Raw genomic sequence first — 24,517 nt, 5'->3', positions numbered from 1 at the left:
TGGCTACTAGCTAGGAGCTAGTAGCTCAATACATATTAGTCGAATGAATTGGGTGGAAGAAATCAAGTCCTCCCATGAAAGCTGGGCATGCTTCATGCTTGCTCTAGGAAGAGGTTTGGATGTCCACGGTTGTTCTCCAAAAGTAATCATCACGGCTCCTCTTTCCCACCAGGGACCCCTATTTCTGACCCATTTATCATTCATTCATTGGGCCAATATGTGTTGAGTAGCTCTTCCGAACTAGGCATTGTACCTTGTGCTGGGGAAGCAAGCTTTCCCCACCCCCACATCACCCTCTGCACACCTTGGCCTGATCTTTTCCTGGCTTACCAGGAAAAGTGCCCCGGCACTTACCTTTCCCTTGTTCCACCGTTTACACAGAGGTGCCATATTCAGGCTGCCCTGATGCTGCCAACCTGCATAGGAGTTGAGGGAAGGAGGTCTCCCAATCTCTCAACTCTGCCCTTAGCCCATCCTTCCACCTGACCTCAGGGACCTGTCCCTGTCAGAATCTGCGCACAGCCCCAAGCCACTCTGCCTCCCGGAACAGCCCTGAACCTGAACCTGAACCTGAACCTGGTTGTCTCACTTCAGCCCCTGGGGTCCCTGCGCATGGGCATCCTGCAGAGCCCACCCGGTGCTCGACCCCCAGCACCCTGGCCACTCGACATTGCCTGCGGCGGGAGCTGCCAGCTTTTTGGAATTCCTAATCGCTCCTGGCCCCGGTGATTGGCTGCTCAGCTCTGACCCCACTTGGGCTGCCGCCTGGTTGGATAAAAGGGGAATCTCCTTGGGCTCCAGAGCATTAGACACCGGAGGGGGCACCTGGGACCAACTTCGCGAAGCGGGAAGCCCGGCGGGGGGGTGGGGGGAGCTAAAGACCTGCGGCCTCAGCCCCTCCAAAGAACCAGGAGATGACGGGGAAAGCAGGGGAAGCGCTGAGCAAGCCCAAATCCGAGACAGTGGCCAAGAGTACCCCGGGGAGCGCCCCGGCCAGGTGCACTGGGTTCGGCATCCAGGAGATCCTGGGCTTGAACAAGGAGCCCCCGAGCTCCCACCCGCGGGCAGCGCTCGACGGCCTGGCCCCCGGGCACTTGCTGTCGGCGCGCTCAGTGCTCAGCCCCGCGGGGGTGGGCGGCATGGGGCTTCTGGGGCCCGGGGGGCTCCCCGGCTTCTACGCGCAGCCCACCTTCCTAGAAGTGCTGTCCGACCCGCAGAGCGTCCACTTGCAGCCATTGGGCAGAGCATCGGGGCCGCTGGACACCAGCCAGACGGCCAGCTCGGGTAGGTGAGGAGAGGTCGCGCTGCTGCCTGACTGGGGTGCGACAGCCCGGAGCCCCGCGCCGTCGGCTCTCGCTTGCTGGACCAGGCCTCCAGGCGGAAAAGTTACTGCCAGGCCGGGGGTCGCCGCCCGGGCCTTGGGCCGACGCGCCTGGTGACGGGGCCCGGGAGGATACTTCGGCGTCCGCAGGGTTTCGGCCCCAAGCGTTTCGGGGGGCCGCGCAGTTCTCCAGTCCCCGCGTCGGGCAGGGCTCCGCCACGGCACTCTGTTGGGGCCCCACTGAAAACCGGGTTTGGGGTGTCGGAGCCCGTGGTGCAGGGTCCCCGGCCGGGTCGGAGGGCCCCAGCTCCGCGGCTCCACTGCGGCCCCGGCCTCGTGTAGGATCCGCACTCCCCGAGCCCGATGCTGTTCCGGCTCCGGCCCCATCCCTGGTGTCCAAAGTTGTCTGATTCCCAAATCCCGCGTTGGTCAACTGGGGTTTATTTTTCACCCCCACGAGCTCAGACAACCCTTCCATCGCGGCAGCCAAAGCGGCCGCCATCCCCTCCCACGTAAGCGCCACTATATACCGGAGCCCGGCGACGCGCGGGCTCGGAGACCCTGGGTGACCTCTCGGCTTTCTCCCCGCGCTGCTTTCCGGAAGGTGTGTCGCGGCCCGCTCGAACCTCCGATTCTTGTTTGAGCTTGGCAATTCCCCCGATTTTTCGTTGCGTTTTATTTTGTTTTACGTGGAAAGGCAACGAAAACCAGCGCGTCCCAGACTCTCGGGCCTCGAGTAGGGACGCATTGTGCTGCCCCGAGAAAAGGACGGTGCCCGGCAGCCCCCAGTCTTCCCGGAGCCCAGCTCCCCACGCCTCGGCTCCGCTCCTCGCTACTCGAGGCCAACTTTCTGGCCCGGGGCACTGGGGCTGGCCGCGCAGGGCAGGGCGCAGCAGGGTCGCGAGGGCTGCCGGGGGTCTCTGCGGCCCCCTAAGGCTGCCTCGCTCTCCGTCGTCCCGGTCCCAAGCGCGCCGGGGCCTTGGCCTCTCTTACAACGAAATCTGTTCAAAACCTCCGGATTCGGGCCCCGGCGCGGGAGAGGCCAGCCTGAGCTCAGGGATGGGACGGCCACCGGGGCGTCCGAAGGCTTCCTGGGGAGACAGAGCAGGTCCCCGCTGCTTGCGGAGGCAGCCCGGGGTGGGGCCCTGGCGGGTTTCGGGCACAGCCGAGCGCGTCCCCCACTCTGCCGCATGTCCCTCCGCCCGCTTTTCAGATTCTGAAGATGTTTCCTCCAGCGATCGAAAAATGTCCAAATCTGCTTTAAACCAGACGAAGAAACGGAAGAAGCGGCGACACAGGTGAGGCCCCCGATTTCTGTTACCTCTCCTGCCCGCGCACCCCCCTGCCGTCCCCCGTTCCGGGCTCGTGTCTCTCGGACCCTATTTTAGCCGACCCCGGATCTGAGGTCCGAGGCCGTGCTGGGGCGCAGACCACGGGTTGTTTGGCGGAATCTGCCCGGGGCCTTGGCGTCCGCGCGGGTTGAGCACGATGAGTGGCCGCCGGGAAAGCGCATCGGTTCGGGCTTTCTCCTCCTTGTGCAGGAGAAAGGAAAGGCTCCAACACAGGCCAAACTGAGCCACAGAGTGGAGGCGGTTCCCAGATCCCCGCACCTGTACACGCCGAGAGCCACACAGACCCCGCGGCTGGCAGATTAGCTCCCACCTCTTGCCAGAGCCCGTTCTTTGCCCTCGGCCTTACCCGCCGCCCCCATTTCTCTCCCAGGGTCCCTGTCCTCTCTGCCAACTCCCTAAGCTTTCTGCTCCCACCGTTCTCCAAAGCTGGAGCGATCTCTGCACTGACAGAGCATTTTCTTTTGGCTTCTGCTCGTTCGTGATTCTGACCAAGTCGCTTCCCTTCCGTGAGCCTCAGTTTCCTCGTCTGTAAAATGGAGTGGGAGGCGATGTAGACTGGACGGTCCCACCAGCCGTAGCTGGAGTAGGGTGGGCTGCATCGGGGTACAGACTAGAAAGGGTTTTTTTTGTTTGTTTTTTTTTTTTTTTTTGTCTTTAAATGGAAATTACTTGCACAAAGTTAAAACTCAATAGATGCCGACAGGTATATCTTGAAAAGTAACCTACCCTTCTCCCACCCCCGCCCTCATTTCCTTCCGCACCAGCCGCACTGCTACCAGTTCCTTGGGTACATTTGTAAGGTGGTTTTCAAGGAAATAAAGGAGAGAGAACCAAAAATCTGCCTGCCTTTCTGCGGGTGCTGCTCGCAGATGCTGCCCCGGCGCTCACCTCGGAGCTACTTCCCCGCACCCCACTCCGTCCCCATCAGGTGGGGCCGCCGCAGGCTCTGCGCCCTTTCGAGACATGTCTCCACTAGGGCGTTCTCGGGCACCCCCGCCGCCACATCCTTTTCTCCCACCCCAATTTGTTCTCAGCCTATTTGCACCCTCTCTCTCTTCGCTTTTCTATGCTTCGTTCTTCCTTGGCCCTGGGAAACTCCACTGTTGACCCCCATCTTTTAAAACGGCCTATTCTCACCCCTCAGGCCCTAATAGGTTTTGGCTTGAATGCAGGTGAACTTCGACTTGGTTTCTCCGGACCGCGGTTTATTCTTTTTCCGGCAGCTGTTGGCATTTGTTTAGTTTGTATTGTTTTATTTTATTTTTTTGGTCTTGACCTTTGGTCTTTTTTTTTTTTTTTTACATTCAATTCATTCAACGAATATTCATTAAAACACTTTTAATGCACCCATCTTACGCTGGTCCCAGGGTGGGTAATCTTGTCATCTTCCCCAAGCAGGGACAGGGACCTTGCAGGGAGGGCAGGTCAGAGACACGCAAAACTGCTCTTGTCCTGGTGCCAGGAGGGGTGGGAGGGGTTCCCATAGCATGGAGAGCCCTGGAAAAAGCATCCCCAAACCCTGGGTACAGGAATGGCATTTCTGCATCAGGACATCTCACTGTATGGCACTTGGAGCTGGGTGACCCATAGCCCAAATTCTATGCTTAAGGTCTCTGACCGTCTGTTTTCATCTGTCACTCTCTTGGCCAGGAACACCTTTGGGGGCTTTGGTCGATTTTCATGGGGGCAGAACAGCAACTCACCAACACCCGGGTGTTAACTGCGTGGGGTTTCTATTTCTGTTGCATGAAGGGAGAAGGTTATCGAAGAGAGGAGAATGGCTATGGATTTCAAGTGCTTGTTTTAATTAGGAAAAAATACATTTTACTCGAGCTTCTGTCATTTGGGGATTTGGGGTGAGAGACCCTGGAATCTGGTGATGAGAGATGGGCTTGTTTTTATCTCCCAGAAACAAACCAGACTTAAAAGTGTTTGGGGGGTGGGGTGGGGACAAAGCAGCCACGGTGAGAGTCTCTCTGATTTTGCTCTTTCTTTCTACTGGGAAAGCTCAGCTCCTCTTCAGACTGGACAAAACAGGAGCCTGAAGGGTCTGGGGTTCTGCATAAACCAGGAACACAGGCTGGGTCACATTATGGGGGAAGCGTGTCAGCTCTGAGGCATGAATTAGGGAAAGTTTGGGAGATTTGAGTTTTTGTTTTGTTTTTTGAAGAGGGGCGCTCCCAAGTAGAGACTGGGACTTGAATGGTTCTACATGACCTATAATTGGCTCTCCTCTTTGACTGCCTTTGTGCCTCAGTTTCCCTGGTTTTGGAAAGGACTTGCATTTCTTTATTGTTTATTTTGACACTGTCCATGGGCCCTTCAGCAGATGGCAGAAACGAAAAAGCAGCAGATCTTCAAAATTCTCAAGAATTAACTTTGTGTGTGCATAAGCATTTCACATCACCGCGCCCCCCTCCCCCCAGAGAATAGGAGAAACGATTTAGAATCAAACCAGTCATTTTCTGTAAAGAGCACAATCTTTCTTCCCTGAATTATCTCCTGAGATATTAAAGTGGACACCAGCACAAGGAGTGTGTGAGGTTCAAATCTGTACTTTTGGGTTGTGTTAGATGAAGGCGAGGGCCCAACAGTGAGGGATTCTACACCCCTGTGCTGGCCCCAGAGTCTGATCCCAGGGGACCAGGCAAGGGCTGGACCATTTCTACAAGTTCAGTTTGTGGACGCTGGACTATATTGCCTGTTGGCTTGTTAATGAGGTTTCAGGATAAAGATCACCCAAAACCTGGTGAAATTAAGGTCTGGAAAGAGAAGAGTTTGTGTCTGGAAGTAGGTGTTTAGTGGTTTATTCAAGAAAGGGGACCTATGAATCCCCTAATGTTGGAGGCAAAATTTTACTAATTGGGGCATATTTATTTGCCCATTTTCCTAGGGTGAGAGAATGTAGTTTTTACCAGATTCTTAAAGCAGTTTATAACACAAAATAGATCAATATGAACTGCTCTGTGGGGGGTGGGGAACTGTGCCTGTGGGCTCTCAGGGTGGCCCCAATGGAACCCCCTGCAGGTGAGTGGCTGAGTTTGGAAGTATGGGATGGTTGGAAGGTGGCCCTTCCCTTCTCAGCACAGAAGAGGACGGGAAAAGGCTCGGGGCAGTGCCGGGAAGCTGGCAGGTCTGGGTGGCGTTGAGGAAGAGCAGGGGAGGAGGAAGGGGCACTGGGGTGAGTTGAGGGAGTGGGAGATTCAGTTCTCTGCTGTATAAACACTGAGGTTGAGGCTGCATTTGACCTTCTGGTGAATCTTCTAACTTTGAAAAGCATTTAAAAATTCAGCGACTGTGAGAGGGGCCCGGGAAGCTGGTCTGGGTGGAGCTGGGCTATTTAGTAATCTGGTAAGCCCCTCTTCTCTGTGCTTGGGAGGAAGAGGGGCTTTCTGCTTTTCTAGAATTTCTTCTTAACAGCCTTTCCCCCAGAGCACCTCCAGAAAGATTCCCAGTGTGAAATGTCACTGAGGGCTGAAATAATGGCCACCCTCCAAACACAGGAAGGGTAGTGTGACCCCTCAGCCTTGCGGAAGAAGAGTCCAGAGGGTTAAACTATGAGACAGAGAGAGAGAAAGTGTGTCTGTGTGTGTGTGTGTGTGTGTGTGTGTGAGAGAGAGAGAGAGAGAAAGTGTGTGTGTGTGTGAGAGAGAGAGAAAGTGTGTGTGTGTGTGAGAGAGAGAGAGAATTTATGTCCTTCTGTGCTGAGCCAGCCTGGGTTCGGGGTCTGCCCAGGAGTCACAGAGGAAGGCGGTTCTGTCCTCTCTGAGACAGGCTCTGTTAGTTTCTGGGGTCCTGAGTGTTCGGTTTTGCTCCCCTCAGGACAATCTTTACCTCCTACCAGCTAGAGGAGCTGGAGAAGGCATTCAACGAGGCCCACTACCCAGACGTCTATGCCCGGGAGATGCTAGCCATGAAAACAGAGCTGCCGGAAGACAGGATACAGGTAACAACCCTGAGCCCCTCCCCCTCCACTCTCCCCTCTCTGGGTGACATCTACCACTCCAGGGTTCCAGACGCCCATGACCCCGCCTCCCAGCCCCACTCTGGGCATGTGCTTGCCTGTGATCATGTTCTCAGCCTATTTAAGCTGAACACCTGCCACATGAGGTGGGTGCTGTCGGGGGATGAGAGGCACCCAGTTGTGCCCTGGCTGTTGTTCCAGACTATAGGCTTCCTGGGGAGTATGTCAGACAGACCCTGCGGGGGTCTGGGGATGAGAGGTGGAGTATTGGAGGGGCCCCCGGTCCTGGGCAGGGTCTCTGTTGAGGTAGAGGTCCCCTTGGTACAGCTAAATGTCTGTTCCAAGGCCAGAGGGTGCCCCAGGCCTCTGGGTGGCTGTGAAGAGGAAGGTGGCTTCTAGTCCTAACCCCAGTCTGTTTCCCTCCCCTCTGCTCCCCTCCCCATGATGAAAGTGTTACCCCTTCTCTTCCTGCTCCCCACCACTCCATCCACCTAAGGCTCCCTCCTCCCACATACAGCCCAGCAACTGCTGCCCTGACCTGCTGCTCCTTTTCTTCTCCCCGGTCTGGCCCAGGATGTGACCTGGGGCAGGGCCCTGCAGGTGGCTCACTAAGCCCTCCTCCTCTCCTGGGCAGTTTTGTGACATAACCTGTCACTGATCTAGGCATGTGGTAGGCATGGGGCCTCCACTTAGCGGCAGCGGGACCTTGGCAAGTCCAGAGTCCCCTACTTGGGCAGGAGTAGGGCTGTGGAATCATTTCTCTGGGGGACGATGGAGTCTGGGCAGGGCCTCCATGAGGCAGAAGGAGTGGGGTGGGAGGAACATTTCGAGAATATTTGGGGTTGTCTTAGCTGCTGCTCAACCTTCAATGAAAGCTGCTCGCATCGCCTGAGCGGTCCAGAGCTAGTTCATTGCGGAGGCTGGGGGCTGGTCCCGACTTCCTAGAACTGCTCTGCTCTGCGTCTCCTCCCCAGTCTAGGTCCCTTGTATCTCCACGTGTGATGTGTGCCTGGGTGGCAGGGGGAGCCAAGTAAGGTGTGTGGGTTGCTCTTTACTCTCTCACTGGAGGACCAGAGAATGTGAAATGAGGCTGTGAGGTCTTGCTCTCCCCTGGAAATCTATTTGGAATTTCAGCCGATGGTTTTAGACATTGACACTAACAATAAGCTCAATTATTCATAAGCAGATTATGTTTGGTGCATTATCCATGGTGGCCTGGACCCATTACCCTCCACCCAATTGGGTTCTAGTGAGGTAAGCTGGGTGTTGATGTTGAATTGTGTGTGTGCACGTGTGTGTGTGTAAGCCAAGCCTTACACTGCATGGCAGTAACCCCTGCCTGGCCTTTATTAGCATAAAGTTGGCCATTCCAGGTGGCTGCGGCAGGGAGGAGCAATGACAAATCCCCGCTGTTGGCAGGCCCCACATTTGCAGTATTGACCAGAATGAAGCAATAGCTTGTCTCTTGCAGTGGGTTGTCCTGAAATCGGCTTGGTAGATTAGGTAGAGGAGGGTGGATGAAGTGTTTGAAACCTGCTGAGCTCAGGATTTGGGGGCAGGCTCTCCCTCAGCTGTAACTGCATTGCTACGAATGCCCTAACAGGCACATTTAACTTAACAGGACTTTGTTAAGTTGCTTGGGGGTTGCTTATACGGTGGTGCCTGAGGGCACCAGAACCAGCACAAAGGAGCTTGGGGTGTGGGATGAGGAGAGCTCATCGCCCTGGGACTGTGAGGATTGGCTCTGCAATTTGTGGATATCGGAGAAATGAGGGAAGAGTCTCAGAGCCTCTGAGCACCACATGCCTGAATGCTACCCCCAGAAGCTGTCTGTGAGTTGTCAAGGCCTCTTGCCCCAGTTCAGTAAAGTGGCCTGGGAAAGATGTTGGTGTGCATCAACAGCAGTCACAGCGATCGTGTCCAGAGGAGTTTCCATGTGCCAGGTGTTCTCCTGAATTCACGATGTGCACAGGACAGGCAGGGTGGTACCGTGGTTAGGGTAACTGACTCTGGGGCCAGACTGTCTGGGCTCCTGGCCGGGTTTCACCTCCCAGAGCCTCTCAGTCTTCATCTGTACAATGGGGGTGACAGTGGCACCTGCTTTTTGTGCGGAGACAATGAGCCACGTGTGTGCAGTGTTCAGGGCAGTGCCTGGCACGTGCCCCTGGCTCACGCGGTGTCAGATCTGATCTTATTAAGTCCTGGTCACAATCAGGGGCTGAAGACCATGAATTTCCTTTGAGAACTGAGGCAGCTGAGGCACAGCCACTTGCCCGGGCCCCACGGCTAGTAAGTGGGAGACACAAGACTCAAACCTAACTCTGAATCCAAAGCCCACAGTGGCCCTGTCCGCCTCTTCTGTTTGAAGTCTTTGCTTTGACTTGAAGCTGGGGGAGCAGAGGTGATTTGAAGTCAGGCAGGGGACCTGTATCACAGTAAAGATAATCAATGTTTATTGAGTACCAGGCACTGTTTAAAAAAAACAGCCCAAAACTCACTTACATAACAAAATTATTTTTGAATGGGCAAATTCTGTACATGAGTTCAAGAGGGTGAAAAGCAAGTCTTCACCCTCCCTCCACCAGCAGCCCACCTGTGTCTTTCATTTCCTCACAGAGCTAGTTCATTTATATTCAGCAGAGTCCTCAGAACACCCATGAGCTAGGGGATATTATTTCCAGTTGACAGATGGGGAACCTGAGGCACAGACAGAGGCCAGAGTTGAATCCCTTTAGACTCCAAAACCTTGCTTCTCTACCTTGCCTTCCCTCCCCATCATTTCCCCTCCACGTGTTGGCCACCACTCCGGAGCCAGCCCCCTCCCAGCCCAGCTTTGGGTCAGAGGACTCTGTAGACGAGATGAGCGGGAAAGGGGAAGTTATTACCAGCTCCAAGTCTGGAGTAAGAAATTCTCGGCCACGTGGTGGCTCAGGCATGTAATCCTAGCACTTTGGGAATCTGAGGTGGGAGGATTGCTTGAGCCCAGCAGTTTGAGACCAGGCTAAGCAAAAAAAATAAAAATAAAAATATGAGACCCTGTCTTGGAAGAAAAGAAATTCCTGGCCAGGTGCAGGGGCTCATGCCTGTAATCCCAGCCCTTTAGGAGGCTGAGGTGGAATAATTCCTTGAGTCCAGGAGTTTGAGCCCAGCTTAGACAACATAGTGAAATCCCCATCTCTACAAAAAAAAATTTAAAAATTAGCCGAGCATGGTGATGTGCGCCTGTGGTCCCAGCTACTCAAAAGGCTGAGATGGGAGGACCACTTGAGCCCAAGAGGTAGAGGCTACAGTGAGCTGTAATCGCACCACTGCACTCTAGCCTGGGTGACAGAGTGAGACTCTGTCTCAAAAACAAATGAACAACAAAAAAAAACAGAAAGAAATTACCAAGGTGGAATGGAAAGGTTATTGAACTGGAGATCAAGAATCCGGATTTTAGCTCCAACTCTGACATCTGGTGTGGCAGAAGCTAGGCCACTTTCCATCTGTGAGCCTCAGTTTCCCCATCTGTAGAAGAAAGAGGTAAGATCCTTTCTAGGAAGGTGCCTCCTGAGGATTCCCCCACCACAAGCCTCTGGGCTGCCATTGGTGGAATAGGGGTGCAGGGCAGGTGAAGTTTAACAGGCCCAGATGGACTGCTGGGGCATACACCCCTGCTGGGCCAAGCCAAGAAACCCCTGCATGTCTGAAGTCTACTGTCTGATGTCTGATGAGAACCTGCGGTGTGGACGTGGAAAGGCAGACACACCTACTTCCAGTGTTTGTTTCACTGCCAGCAAGCCAAACTCTGAGTCTGAAATTACTCATTTGTAAGATAATAATATTTTTCCATAATGCTAACAATAAAAATAGTGTTGTTACTGGCATTTATTAAGTACTCACCATTGTCCCAGATTTAAGTGCTTTCCATGTCTCATTTCTTCTCTTTTTCTCTCTTTTTTTTTTAGAGACAGGGTCTCTGTGTCACCCAATCTGGAGTGCAGTGGTGCGATCTCGGCTCACTGAAACCTCTGCCTCCCAGGCTCAAGCAATTCTCCTGCCTCAGCCTCTTGAGTAGCTGGGACTACAGGTGCCTGCCACCTTGCTTGGCTAATTTTTGTATTTTTAGAGAGACGGGTTTTTGCCATATTGGCCAGTCTGGTCTCGAACTCCTGACCTCAAATGATCCACCCACCTTGGCCTCCCAAAGTGCTGGGATTACAGGTGTAAACCACCATGCCCGGCCTGCCTCATTTCATTTAATCTGTAACAGACAAATTAGTTAGATGTCATTCCTATACCCATTTTCTAGATGAAGAAACTGAGGGGCTGAGAGGTAAAGTAAGACTGGGATTCAAACCCAGTACTCAGCTACTGTGACATGAGATCCTACGAGATAGACATGAATGTCTCTCTATACAAACTGTAATAATGCAAAGAACAGTGATGATAAACCAGTCCCAGCAGAAAGGCATGGCAATTTCCTCTGCCTTTGTGTTTAGAGAGTAAACATGTCCTCACTCCACATCTCTCTGGGCTGGAGGTGGAGGATTATGGTGCAGTGTTGGGGAAAGAAAAGCTTCTACGTCTCCACGTCAGACTCAGGCACACCGTCTTCTTTGTGTCTTAAATAAATAAATCAAATGCTGGTGCCTGTGATCCCAGCACTTTGGGAGCCTAAGGTGGGAGGATTACTTGAGTCCAGGAGTTTGAGAACAGCCAGGGCAACATGGCGAAACCTCATCTCCACAAAAAATACAAAAATTAACAGGTGTGGTGACACATGCTGGTCCCAGCTACTTGGGAGGCTGAGGTGGGAGGATTGCTTGAGTCCAGGAGGTCAAGGCTGCAGTGAGCTGTGATTGTGCTACTGCACCTCAGCCTGGGTGACAGAGCAGAATCCTGTTTCAAAAAAAAATTTTTTTTTTTAAATGCTAGGATATGGCATTCTGGAAGTCCCTGCCAGCTATCAGCCCTGGGGAAGAGAAGGTGGGTTTCCAGACTGACTTAATTTCCTCTGTGGGGTCACTTGTTACTAGAATTGTGAGGGCAGGCTACATATATATTCACATGTTTACTCTATTTTTTTTCTAAGATGTGCTTGTTATAAAATGCAAACATTACAGAGCTATGAATGTTCGAAGTGAGCAGAGACTACATTTCACCCCTCTTAGAAGTCTCGTGTATGTTGAAGGCTGAGGTTTAGATTCTCTGCCGAGCACCGTGTGACTTTGCTTCTTCTAAAGTGGCCCCTGCCTAAGGGTAGGGAACAAAGTATCAGGGGGTCATATTCCAGAAGTAAGAAGATGGGTGCTTGAGTAGGGAAGGGTTGTATGGATCTCATCTCAGGATGGTTATTAGAATCACCAGGGCAGATTTTTTTTTTTTTTTTCTGCTCATTGCAACCTCTGCCTTCTGGGTTCAAGCAATTCTCCTGCCTCAGCCTCCAGAGTAGCTGGGACTACAGGTGCGCACCACCAAGCCTGGCTAATTTTTGTATTTTTAGTACAGACGGGGTTTCACCGTGTTAGCCAGGATGGTCTCGATCTCTTGACCTCGTGATCCGCCCGCCTTGGCCTCCCAAAGTGCCGAGACTACAGGCGTGAGCCACCGCGCCAAACCCCAGGACAGATTTTTAAAACGCCCATGGGCTCCCCCCCGCCAACACCCGGCAATTCCGATTTAATTGGTTTAAAATCAAACATCTTTGGCAGGGCGCGGTGGCTCACGCCCGCAATCCCAGCACTTTGGGAGGCTGAGGCGGGTAGATCACTTGAGGTCAGGAGTTTGAGACCAGCCCGACCAACATGGTGAAACCTCGTCCCTACTAAAAATACAAACTTAGGCCGGGTACGGTGGCTCAGGCCTGTAATCCCAGCACTTTGGGAGGCCGAGGTGGGCAGATCACCTGAGTTCAGAAGTTCAAGACCAGCCTGGCCAATATGGTGAAACCCCGTCTCTACTAAAAATACAAAAATTAGCCGGGCATGATGGCGGATGCCTGTAATCCCAGCTACTCAGGAGGCTGAGGCGGGAGAATAGCTTGAACCCGGGAGGCGGAGGTTGCAGTGAGCCGAGATCCCGCCATTGCACTCCAGCCTGGGCAACAAGAGCGAAACTCCGTCTCCAAAAAAAAAAACAAAACATCTTAATGTTGACATTTGTATGCTTTTAAATCTCTCTAGGTGATTCTGTGTGCAGTAAATGTAAACACACTGGGTTGGAGGCTCAGGAGAGGGGTGTTTCTGTTCTAAGTGGGTTAATATGAGTGGAAGAAAGTGGCGTTTTGGGTGGCACGGGGTTGGGGTGAGGAAGGAAAATGGCCTGTTAGTGCTCAGGCAGGAGGCTGTCTGGAAATGTGGTCGGAGCTGCCCCCTAGTGGGTAACAGAGGCTGCAGCAAGACTCCACTTTTCTGAGCCTTAGGGGATCTGCACAGAGCACGCTGAAATAAACCGCGGCCGAAGTGCTGAGTGGGTGCAGAGTGTGAAGCCCTTAAGTCACACCAGCTATAAGCCCCAATTCATCAGCTTCCAGCCAGAGGGGAAGAAAGAGACTGGGGGAATGTGATGGACGCTCACCTGATGGCATGTGGCAAGATGGCAGGGCAGGGCCTGGGGTAGCGAGGAGACCAGAATGTGCAAAGGGCATCTGTCAGGCACAATGTCTCCTTTAGGAGGTATTTAGGAGGGCGATCCCCGAAGGACTGCAGAGGGTCTCCTGTTGAGACGATTGAGGGATGAAACCCTGGGCATGTTGTCTGGTGGCGATGCCAGGGAGGGAGCTTGCAGGACAGCAGCTAAGTGATGATGCAGAGACAAGAGGAGGTGTGAGGCATGGCCTCGGCTGTTCCTGCTGATTGCCCACGTAGAGAAAGAGCTGACAGGGTTGCCTGGCCTGCTAGCTGTGCCTTTGCATCCATTTGGCAAGAAGTCCTTCCCTGGGCCCAGTCTATCCTTCGAGGCACAGGCACATTCTGTGCCTGCTGTGGAGGCACCCGCCAGCCAGCTGTGGATAGCCACAGTCTTTCCACACAACCTGAGCTTTCTTTTTTCTTTTTTTCTTTTTTTTTTTTTTTTGAGATGAAGTCTCCCTCTGTTGCCCAGGCTGGAGTGCAGTGGCACGATCTCGGCTCACTGAAACCTCTGCCTCCCGAGTTCAAGTGATTCTCCTGCCTCATCCCCCTGAGTAGCTGGGACTACAGGCTCGCGCCACCACGCTCAGCAAATTTTTGTATTTTTAGTAGAGACGCGGTTCCACCATGTTGGCCAGGGTGGTCTCGATCTCTTGGCCTTGTGATCCGCCCACCTCGGCCTCCAAAAATGCTAGGATTACAGGCGTGAGCCACTGCGCTTGGCCAACCTGGGCTTTCTGATTGCTGCTGGGGTATCGCTGCTGATATCTCTGAGGAGAAATGTATCAAGAAACCCAGGCTTGTCCAGGCGTGGTGGCTCACGCCTGTAATCCCAGCACTTTGGGAGGCCTAGGAGGGCGGATCACCTTGAGGTCAGGAGTTCGAGACCAGCCTGGCCAACATGGTGACACCCTGTCTCTACTAAAAAATACAAAAATAAGCCGGGCATGGTGGCGGGTGCCTGTAATCCCAGCTACTGAGGAGGCTGAGGCAGGAGAATCCCTCGAACCTGGGAGGCAGAGGTTGCAGTGAGCCGGGATCGTGCCACTGCACCCCAGCCTGGGTGGCAGAGCGAGACTCCATCTCAAAAAAAAAAAAAGGAAAAAAGAAATCCAGAGGCCCTCCCAACTCACTTTGTCCTGGGACTCCAAATCTGGTGGCCCTGGGTGTCACCTTGGGCCCCTTTTCAGGCACCTGGCACCCTGACTGAAGTATAAGGCAGGGCTCTGGTCCTCGCTGGCACCTTGATGCAGGGTCTCCTGAAGAGCTGGGGACCAGACTCCCATGTGAGAGGAGCAGTCTTTTCTAGAAAGTGAGCAGTCAGGAAAGTGAGTGAGAGAGGGATCAAAGGAATATTGTGGGTTTGTCAGAACCAACAGTCCACCTAGAAAAAGAAGCCTAAATGCTGAGAAGACATATCAAAGGTGGGAGATAAAATGATGGGTTTTATGTGAAAGGTATCCTAGAACATTTGCTAGAAAGCAAAGCTTGTTGCACATCTGTCCACAGAATTTATCAAGCATCAGGCCAGTGTGTTTCAGCTGTTACTATGTGGCAGGCATTTCCCACACACTGTTTAATTTCCACCAGAAACCTGCAGAGAGGTGGTGTCACAGGGCAGGTAAGGAATGGGAAGCTCAGAAAGATTAAGAAATGCACTCGGCCAGGTGTGGTGGCTCACGCCTGTAATCCCAGCACTTTGGGAGGCCGAGGCTGGCTGATCACCTGAGGTCGGGAGCTCAAAACCAGCCCGGCCAACATGGTGAAACCCTGTCTCTACTAAAAACACAAAATTAGCCGGGCATGGTGGCGAAAGCCTGTAGTCCCAGCTACTCAGGAGGCTGAGGCAGGAGAATTGCTCGAACCTGGGAGGTAGAGGTTGCAGTGAGCTGAGATCGTGCCATTGCACTCCAGCCTGGGCAACAAGAGCGAAAATCCGTCAAAAAAAGAAAGTAAAGAAAAGAAAAGAAAAAGAAATGCACTCATAGCCACAAACTCACCTAGAGGCAGAGCAGAAATCCCCAGCCTAGGGCTTCTAGCTGCTGCGCCACAGTCCACTCACAGGGAGTATGGGCACTATGTGGGTGTTCCCCTGTAATGGAGACTTAAGGGCTTGGGATATATTAGAAATGTGGGGAGAGGCCAGGCGCAGGGGCTCACGCCGGTAATTCCAGCAATTTGGGAGGCCACGGCGGGCAGATCACCTGAGGTTAGGAGTGCGAGACCAGCCTGGCCAACATGGTGAAACCTTAACTCTACTAAAAATACAAAAAATTAGCTGGGCGTGGTGCCAGACGCCTGTAATCCCAGCTACTTGGGAGGCTGAGGCAGGAGAATCACTTGAACCCAGGAGGTGGAGGTTGCAGTGAACCGAGATCACCCCAGTGTACTCCAGCCTGGGCGACAGAGCAAGACTCTGTCTCAAATTAAAAAAAAAAAGAAAGAAAGAAAAAAAAAGAAATGTGGGGAGAGTTTCAGGGACACCTGTTTAGCTCTCCAAATGCCTAAGGGGGAACTAGAGACTATCTGTATCGAATATACAGCTGAAGGTTAGATCTTTCTTCCCCTCCTCCTGGATTGTTGTTATTATTATTTGTAAGTCCAGCCTTGAAGGGCATGTGAAGGAGGCCAGAGGGCCAGGTAATGCCATTGATTAACTTGCCTTCTGGGCAGGCTCCCATTTATTTTCAGTGCCTTTACTGAAAACTAACACGTATCGGACACCTTCTGTATGACAAGCACTGATTTTAGGCACTCACTTATTTCATGTAATCCTCCAAAAACCCCGAAAAGTGTTTTTTTGTTTGTTTGTTTGTTTGTTTTTGAGATGGAGTCTCACTCTGTTGCCCAGGCTCGAGTGCAGTGGCGTGATCTCGGCTCACTGCAAGCTCCACCTCCTGGGTTCATGCCATTCTCCTGCCTCAGCCTCCCGAGTAGCTGGGACTACAGGCGCCCACCACCACGCCGGGCTAATTTTTTTGTATTTTTAGTAGAGACGGGGTTTCACCGTGTTAGCCAGGATGGTCTCGATCTCCTGACCTCGTGATCCACCCGCCTCAGCCTCCCAAAGTGCTGGGATTACAGGCGTGAACCACCATGCCCGGCCTGAAAAGTAGATATTCTTATCTTTCATTTGGAGAGACTGAGACTGAGAGAAGTCTAGTAACTTGCCCAAAGTCACACAGCAATTTTTCAGAGCTGGGAATTCCAGGTCAGGACTGGCTGGCTTCAATGCTTCTGGTAAATATTTCAGTTCTATATACAGGCTGGTGGCTTCCAGGAAGGGAATAGAAAGGGACATATACAGAGCAGTTAGGGTTAATTCTAATTCCTTGTCCACTTCCCTCCAAGGCACCATTGCCATAGCATCCTTGCCAACTGTCTTAGAAAGAAATTGTTTTGGCCGTCCAGGTTTCCTCCATAAATTGGAGCAGCATCTGGTCTTCACAGAGAGCCAGGCATTCCAGGAGCCCATAACTGAGGGTCTGGATGACTTCTGGTTTGAGCGACCAGCTGGCACCAGCTCCCCTGGGAGAGAGTCTGTGGGCAAAGTCTGATCTACAGATCAGCCAGATATTCATTTGCCCAAATTAGGAGACCCAGGAAAATGGTTCTGTTTATAGGCCCCAGAGATGATCAGAATCCCGAGTCTGCACCGCCTTCTTTAGTACCCTAAAAATGCTGTTTCCATCTGAGAAACTGCCCCATCTCAAGCATGGGTATTTGTGGAACTCCTGGGGAAGCCAGGGCAGTGCACCTTGCCAGGTATCCACACTGGGTGGGTGGGGGCATCTCTGTCTTTGTATATTCCACAATGCCTTCTCCAGAAACCCTAAGTCTAAACTGCACTGAAAACAGAACGCTCTTTTATAAATTTGGCATCAAAACTCAGTGATGGCAAAAACCGGACCAGACCTTACAGAATTTATTGTTCTTAGTGTGAACATGTACATAAATGCTTTGCTGAGAAATCGAAGCTGATGGGTTTGATCATGAGGTGCTACTGCTGCAGGACATTATGTTACTGTGGTTTATGCATCACATCTTTTTTCTTAAATACAAAACATTCTCCAGTCTGGCTGCACAGATACTAGTTGAGGGGTTGTGGCCTTGTTTTATTAGGTTGGTGCAAAAGTCATTGCGGTTTTTGCCATTGAAAGTAATTACTTTCGGCCAGGCACGGTGGCTCACACCTGTAATCCCAGCACTTTGGGAGGCCGAAGCGGTTGGATCACCTGAGGTCAGGAGTTCAAGACCAGCCTGACCAAAAAGGTGAAACCCCATCCCTACTAAAAATACAAAAATTAGCTGGGTGTGGTGGCAGGCACCTGTAGTCCCAGCTACTCTGGAGGCTGAGACAGGAGAACTGCTTGAACCCGGGAGGCGGAGGTTGCAGTGAGCCGAGATCATGCCACTGCACTCCAGCCTGGGTGACAGAGAGTGACTCCGTCTCGAAAGAAAGAAAGTAATTACTTTCAATGGCAAAAACTGCAATGACTTTGCACCAACCTAATAATGCACTGTATTCAAGCAGGAAAGACTGTCTCCGGACCAGGAAGTAGATAGCTTCTTATATTCATGAACCAAACCTCTGCAGCCCTCTGTGGTCACACTTGGTGTCTGGAATTCCATCACCAGGGGATTCATTCTTTGCTTTCTTCTCTGAGAGGTGGATAAAACCGGGAGTCATACTTTTTTTTTTTTTTTTTTTGGAGACAGTCTTGCTCTGTTGCCCAGGCTGGAGTGCAGTGGCACGATCTCGGCTCACTGCAACCTCCATCTCCCAGGTTCAAGCGATTCTCCTGCTTCAGCCTCCCAAGTAGCTGGGATTACAGGTGTGCGCCACCATGCCCGGCTAATTTTTGTATCTTTAGTAGAGATGGGGTTTCCCCATGTTGGCCAGGCTGGTCTCAAACTCCTGACCTCAGGTGATCCACCTACCTCGGCCTCCCAAACTGCTGGGATTACAGGCGTGAGCCACTGCGCCAGGCCGGGAGTCATACTTTTATGTAGATTAGTCCTTTTAGATTTTTCCTCTGTGGGAGAAAGCAGCTTGCAGCAAGCAGATACGCTAAGGGGAGGATGATGGGGCAGGATTGAGGCCCCAGACAAACCGCAGGCCCCGGGTAAGACAGCTAGTCGGACATACATCCTGCAGCACAGGCCCACAGCGCTGGGGAGATCTACATACGGCATGGAGCCAGGCCGGGAAGCAGGCCCGAGTTAGCCCGGCTGGCATTGCTGCCTCTCCCTTCAGGGCAGGGAGGACAGCCATCTAGCGGCCTTCGGATTACACAAACCCTTTCCTTGGCGGGGGTCTCCCAGGGCAGTCAGGTCCGGATCAGGCAGAGGCCTTGCACCTGTGCTTCCCAGCCCCCCAGTTTTGCGCGGGAACTGCAGGTGCCAAACACGGAGGCAGCAAAAGTGCTGCCCAAACGGGGATGGAGCCACCCGGCGCGGGAGAGGCCGGAGGCATCTAAGGCCATGTAGCTCCCATGTTTAGAGGCTGCCAGTTATTTACAAATGAAGAAAGGCCAGAGGACACGCGTTTGGGTCAACTTAAAGGTGCGCGTGCAGTGTTCTGTGACCTCCGTGGGATGCGAGGCTGGCGGGCCGGAGTGCCCCCTGCCGGGGATGGCCGGCCGCGCTCCGCCGCAGACTCCGGGCCGCTGGGCGCTCACTCCGCCACCTGGCGGCGACGGCGGGAACCGCAGGAGCGCGCGGATCCCCGAGCCCCGCCGGCCCGAGCTCCGGCTCCCCAGGAAGCGAAGGGTTAAGCTGTCAGCGGCGCGATGTTAAACAGGTGTCAAAGGCGCCCCATATATCTGCAGATTGAAATCAAATTCTTCGCCGTATAAAAAGATAAATTACCCAGGCGCTGCCGAGCGTCCCACTCATCACGCCAGCGCCAGACGGCATGCAATTTTTTTTTTTTAATGTGCTAACAACCTAATCAAGCAATCAAGTCGGAGGAGATTGCAGCGTGACCCGGGCAGCCATCTGCCGCCGAGCCCGCATGCATTTCCGCGCCGCGCAGGGCGGGGGCCGCGAGGGGCTGCCGGGGGGAAGGGGGAAAATCCTAAACAAATTAACACCCAATTTTCCCCGTCTAATTAGTTAAATGAGAAGAGTTGGGGGTCCCCGGGGAAGCGGGGGCGCTCGCGACGAGGCGAGCGCTGCCTCCCCAGCTTTAATTAGTGCGGGTCAATGCCGCGGCTCCCGGGAGAACAGCCGCTTTAATTTCCCGTGATATTTCAGTGCCTGAGGCCCATCGATTCAAACTGAAATTAACTTATTTTTCAATCAGCCCAGGGCTGCCCCTGGGGGTGACTCTTCTTTTGCCGCCTCCTGAATAGAGCTGGAGCAATTTTTCATTAAAAGCTGATACCTTGGCCGCGGGGGAGGGGGCCCGGAGGGAAGGGCGGGGCCGAACCAGACCCAGGCGAGGAAATCGGGAGGAAATGAACAGATTTCCCGAGCCCGCCTCGGTCCTCCCCTCCCGACTCCCTCGACTTCCCTGGGGCGACTCGCTGCCCCCGGGGTCGGAGCCTTTAAGGACTGTGAGGGGCGAGAAGGGACCGGCCAGGCTTGGGGCCCACCAGTTCCCGGCGGGCCTGGACCTCCTTGGCGGACAATGCGAGGCGCTCCCGGCTCTGTCAGCTGCGAGAAATCTCCGAAAAGCTGCTCTGAGGGACCAAGAAATCTTCCCTTCTCAAACCTGTTAGGGATTCTGGGATCTCTTCCCAGAATAGGCTAGAGTGCTGCAGACACCGCAGGGTACCCCATTGTCATTCAGACCCTGCACCAATCAGCTTTGGGGCCAGAGACACATTCGCTAGTGCTTCCTCCGCCCCCACTCCCTCCCAGGTCCCTCCTCCCATTTGCTCCTCAACCCTGGAGAATGCTATCTTCATCCCTGGTCCAGCTCCCCCAAACACCATTCAGAGTTAGGCCCGCGGCTGTGGGCACATGTGGCTTGGCAGAGCTTAGCTGGGACAGGGCAGAGGAGGGAGGCTGACGCAGGCCTCCGAGGGGAGTCTCCCTCCCTGAGTTCCCAGCCTTTCTTATACCTGGGTGAAGTGCCCCTAAGACTGTCCCCTGCTCTTTGTCCCTGATCCCTCACTCACCTGCGGCCCTCTTGGATGGTTCTGGCTCTGGGCTTCTGGCAGAGAGGAAGCCCTGAGCCAGACACACTGCTAGTACAGTGCTGGGAAAGGAATTTGTCCCTCTGCAAATCAGAAAAAAAGATTTATATTCCGGAGGTGTGAACACATGCAAGAGAACCATCAGTGGCAGGGCAGGCTTCTCAGCTGCAAACAGTCGACGGCACTGGGTCCTGCGCACCTGCAAGACCCTGTCCAGGAAGCATCCATACCCCACCTCCCTAGAACTACCCACGGTATTCTCTTAAGACTGATGTCCTCCTTCTGAATACTCCCTGAGCCTGGAGGAACCCAGGGGGCACCACGGAGTAGGCAAGCTTAGGTTAAGGACGCCGTGCTGGAGAAAACTTCACTCCGGGCCTGCAAGGGGTAAGGGCCTCAGAGCAAGCCTCTGACCTGTTCTGTGCACCTGCAGGTCTGGTTCCAGAACCGCCGAGCCAAGTGGAGGAAGCGGGAGAAGTGCTGGGGCCGGAGCAGTGTCATGGCGGAGTACGGGCTCTACGGGGCCATGGTGCGGCACTCCATCCCCCTGCCCGAGTCCATCCTCAAGTCGGCCAAGGATGGCATCATGGACTCCTGTGCCCCGTGGCTACTGGGTAAGAGCCCGCACCCTCCTTGGGGTCCTGCCCCTGCGGTGAGGAGAGCGGGCTCCTTGGAGGAGGGGACAGAGCCTTGAGGCAGGGGGACTTGGGCCACAGCAGCCTAGCAGGAGAGAAGTTCTTCAAAGCAAACCTCTTGGTCTACCTTGGGGGACTCAGAGCAGGGTGGGCCTGGGGCCTGGTGTCTGTCACTTGCACTGGGTGCCAAGAACTCTCATCATGAACGAGTCCCTAACTGTGGATTATTTTGTCCTGTGAGAAGGGTGTGGCTGTTGCCCTGGAGTCTGTACCCTCCTCTCCCCTTGGCCAGAGGTAGGCTTATAGTGAACAAAACAGCCTTCCTTGGGGGTTAAGAGGACCCCTAGGTCCCTCTGGCTGCCATTCTGCTTTGCCCAAAGGACTTCTGTCCCCCAAATCTCTCTACTTGCTATATTCCCCACCTGCCAACTTCCCCACCTGCCCTCTGGGCCTATATCTGAGAACAACACCAGCTTCTCTTGGGGTTCTAAGATCCGGAATCCCATGGGAGAGGGACAGGGGAGCATGCGCTGTGGCTTGGGACAGAACAGGCCACCCGAGGCCCAGGTGCCCAGGGCTTTGGCAGGGGGAGGTCCTCCACAGGGCTGGCGACCCATCTCCCCGTTCCCTGACCCTGGCCCAGCCCTGGGACTTGTGTGACTGCGGTGTGGGAAGTAAGGCTTTCTGCTCGTCCTTAATTCTGGCCTCTCTCTATCTTTGCCGTTTTCAGTTCAAGATGGCTTTCCCAGGCGCTTTTCTAAACCCGAATACCAACAATTCTTTCTAGGGATGCACAAAAAGTCGCTGGAGGCAGCAGCCGAGTCGGGGAGGAAGCCCGAGGGGGAACGCCAGGCCCTGCCCAAGCTCGACCAGATGGAGCAGGACGAGCGGGGCCCCGACGCTCAGGCGGCCATCTCCCAGGAGGAACTGAGGGAGAACAGCATTGCGGCGCTCCGGGCCAAAGCTCAGGAGCACAGCACCAAAGTGCTGGGGACTGTGTCTGGGCCGGACAGCCTGGCCCGGAGTACCGAGAAGCCAGAGGAGGAGGAGGCCATGGATGAAGACAGGCCGGCGGAGAGGCTCAGTCCACCGCAGCTGGAGGACATGGCTTAGGTCAAGGCGCGCTCAGATGCCGAAGCCCCAAGACTCTGCTCTCCTCGGGCCCTGTGGTGCTGGGAGGTGCTCTCTGAGGCAAGGCCCAGGCCTGGCCTCTGCCATCCTCCCTGTTCCCCCCAGGTCCTCCATCACCCCTGGTGGCTGCAGGCACCGCTGGGTTCTGACTCTGGACCATGCTGAGACATCCCTCATCTAGTCTTGACCTCTCCAGCATCCCAGCTTCAGAAGCCTTCTTGCTGCCCACAACATCCCCTCAAGCCCCTTTTCTCTCAATCTCTTTGCAATGCTCACTGGTTTTGGCCACCCCTTGCTCTCTGTTCTCTTGCTTTAAAGATCCCTCCTTCCCAGCTCTACATTCCGCTCTGCGCATGCCTAAAGCCCATTGCTGCAAATGCATTGTGCATTGCCTGCCACAGCTGTGACACAGACGGAGGACTGGAACTGCAGCTCCAGCGTCCTGAGTACCCCAGTCCTCAGTAAAAGTCTTCTCCCAACTCAGCCTGTTCCTTCCTGCAGACCTGGCTGGGCCTGGGCTTCCACAGTGTGAAGACACCGTGCAGGCCCAGGCAGGCCCAGCCTCTGCCCCACCCATCAGTGGAGTCCAGATGGCAGGCTACAATTGGGAAGTCTCAGCCTGGGCCCCTCAGCCACCCTTGGTCTCATGCCCTGCCATGGTCACCCTCAGGAACCCACGCTGTCCACACCCAGCCTGTCCCACTGGCTCCTCCCAGCACAGGCAGCTACATGGCATGTGGCGACATACGCTGCGTGCCATGAGTCCATGTCCTATGCCTCACAAATGCCGTGGCTCACTGCACTGTTCAGGAGTCCAAACCTTCTGCCCTGGGTCCTTGGTCCCCTGAGCCTGTGTCCTGAAGCATCTCGACTCTTGCGATATGCTGCTTGTGACCTTGACTTGCTGTGAAGGCACCCTTCCCCCACAGCTCCTTGCAAACTATGAGTTCACATGTGCCCTGCCTTGAACAACCCAATCTGGCTGGTAAATGACATCTAGGAAGCCACAGGCCTGGCCTCAACTGAGAAGCCAAGCCTGGAGTAGGCCCGGGGCTATGCATACGCATTAAGGGCCTGCTGGAGAAACCTTCACTCCAGACAGACAGGGGACTAAGGGCCTAGGGCTGAGCACCCCTCAGAGCAAGGCTTTGACCTGTTCAGAAGGATGGGAAAAAGGCTGGAAGAAAAGCAAGGCAGAAGGCCAGGAGTAAGCACAAGCTAAGCTGCAGGCACACACGCCTTCATGCCAGTGCATGCCAGGAGGCACATCCACTAGACTAAAACACGGTAACCATGATGGAATAAGGAGCCGGGGCTTCTTTCTGCCGGCTGATAAGTGGACCTGTTAGTACGGTGACCTCTCTGGCCTGGCCTTTTCCATTTGCATGAGCAATGGGAGCACACAGCCCTGCTGACCTGCCAGATCCAGATTCCCAGGCCAGCCTCCCGACCCCATCCACCCATCCACCACCCCATCCACCTTTGCAGGGAATACCTCATTACAGAATGGCCTGAGACAGTGCGTTGCAACTTTAATTCCATATCAAAAGTTGATTTCTTCTTCATTCCATTTATGGAACTTCCCTCCCTCCAGCCCGGTTCTTCTTGTCTTTGTCCCTGTTGGTTTGAAGTGTTAGACTATAGCCCCTGGTGTGTAAATAATGTACATAGAGTGAGAAGAAAGAAACTTGATATTGAAGTGTTTGAAATATGGAACTGTAATAACTTCTAGGTATTCGAAACTTGTGATTTCTGTGCCATTTTCTGTAAAGATACAAGTAAGAATAAAATTGGCTTAAAAATAGCAGGGGAGGAATCCAGGAGTCCACTGTGGGTAGGGAATGGTTTGTGTTCGTGTGTATGGGTGGCATAAAAAGTAAATCTACAGCTGGGTGCGATGGCTCATGCCTGTAATCTCAGCACTTTGGGAGGCCGAGGTGGGCAGATCACTTGAGGTCAGGAGTTCGAGACCAGCCTGGCTAACATGGTGAAACCCTGTGTCTACTAAAAACATAAAAATTAGCCAGGGGTGGTGGCACACTCCTGTAATTCCAGCTACTCAGGAGGCTGAGGCAGGGGGATTGCTTAAACCCGGGAGGTGGAGGGTGCAGTGAGCTGAGATCATGCCATTGCACTCCAACCTGGGCAACAGAGCAAGACCCTGTGTCGAAAAAAAAAAAAGTAAATCTGCAAGTTGATATTTTAGGTCAAAATTACTGGGTTCCTTTTTAAAAAAACATAAGTGGCCTACGTCTCTCCACTGAGCTGATACCACCCTTCAGTGACATTCATCACTGCGACATGGGATCGGCCTCCATGAACCTAAATGTCCCAACGATCCATAGTTCTTACCTCTGA

General features: G+C 53.7%; 1 protein-coding gene across 1 annotated transcript; it reads left to right on the top strand.

Annotated features, from left to right (window-relative positions):
* The first annotated feature begins 914 nt into the window (after positions 1-914).
* On the top strand, positions 915-24,134 carry VSX2 (visual system homeobox 2). The gene is made up of 5 exons (XM_032179581.2): positions 915-1,284; positions 2,535-2,619; positions 6,496-6,619; positions 20,827-21,007; positions 21,816-24,134. The coding sequence occupies exons 1-5, from the start codon at positions 915-917 to the stop codon at positions 22,139-22,141; spliced, it is 1,086 nt and encodes a 361-aa protein (XP_032035472.1). The 3' UTR covers positions 22,142-24,134.
* The last annotated feature ends 383 nt before the right edge of the window (positions 24,135-24,517 follow it).

Source organism: Hylobates moloch, unplaced genomic scaffold (assembly GCF_009828535.3).
Source record: "Hylobates moloch isolate HMO894 unplaced genomic scaffold, HMol_V3 SCAFFOLD_16, whole genome shotgun sequence".
Taxonomy (NCBI): Eukaryota; Metazoa; Chordata; class Mammalia; order Primates; family Hylobatidae; genus Hylobates; species Hylobates moloch.
Note: the sequence above shows the minus strand (reverse complement) of the source record. Positions and strands in the feature narration are given on the sequence as shown.

Coding starts and splice junctions, on each gene's coding strand:
- VSX2 (XM_032179581.2), top strand. CDS start 915: ATGACGGGGAAAGCAGGGGAAGCGCTGAGCAAGCCCAAATCCGAGACA. Junction 2,620..6,495: donor CGGAAGAAGCGGCGACACAG/GTGAGGCCCCCG, acceptor TGCTCCCCTCAG/GACAATCTTTACCTCCTACC. Junction 6,620..20,826: donor TGCCGGAAGACAGGATACAG/GTAACAACCCTG, acceptor GTGCACCTGCAG/GTCTGGTTCCAGAACCGCCG.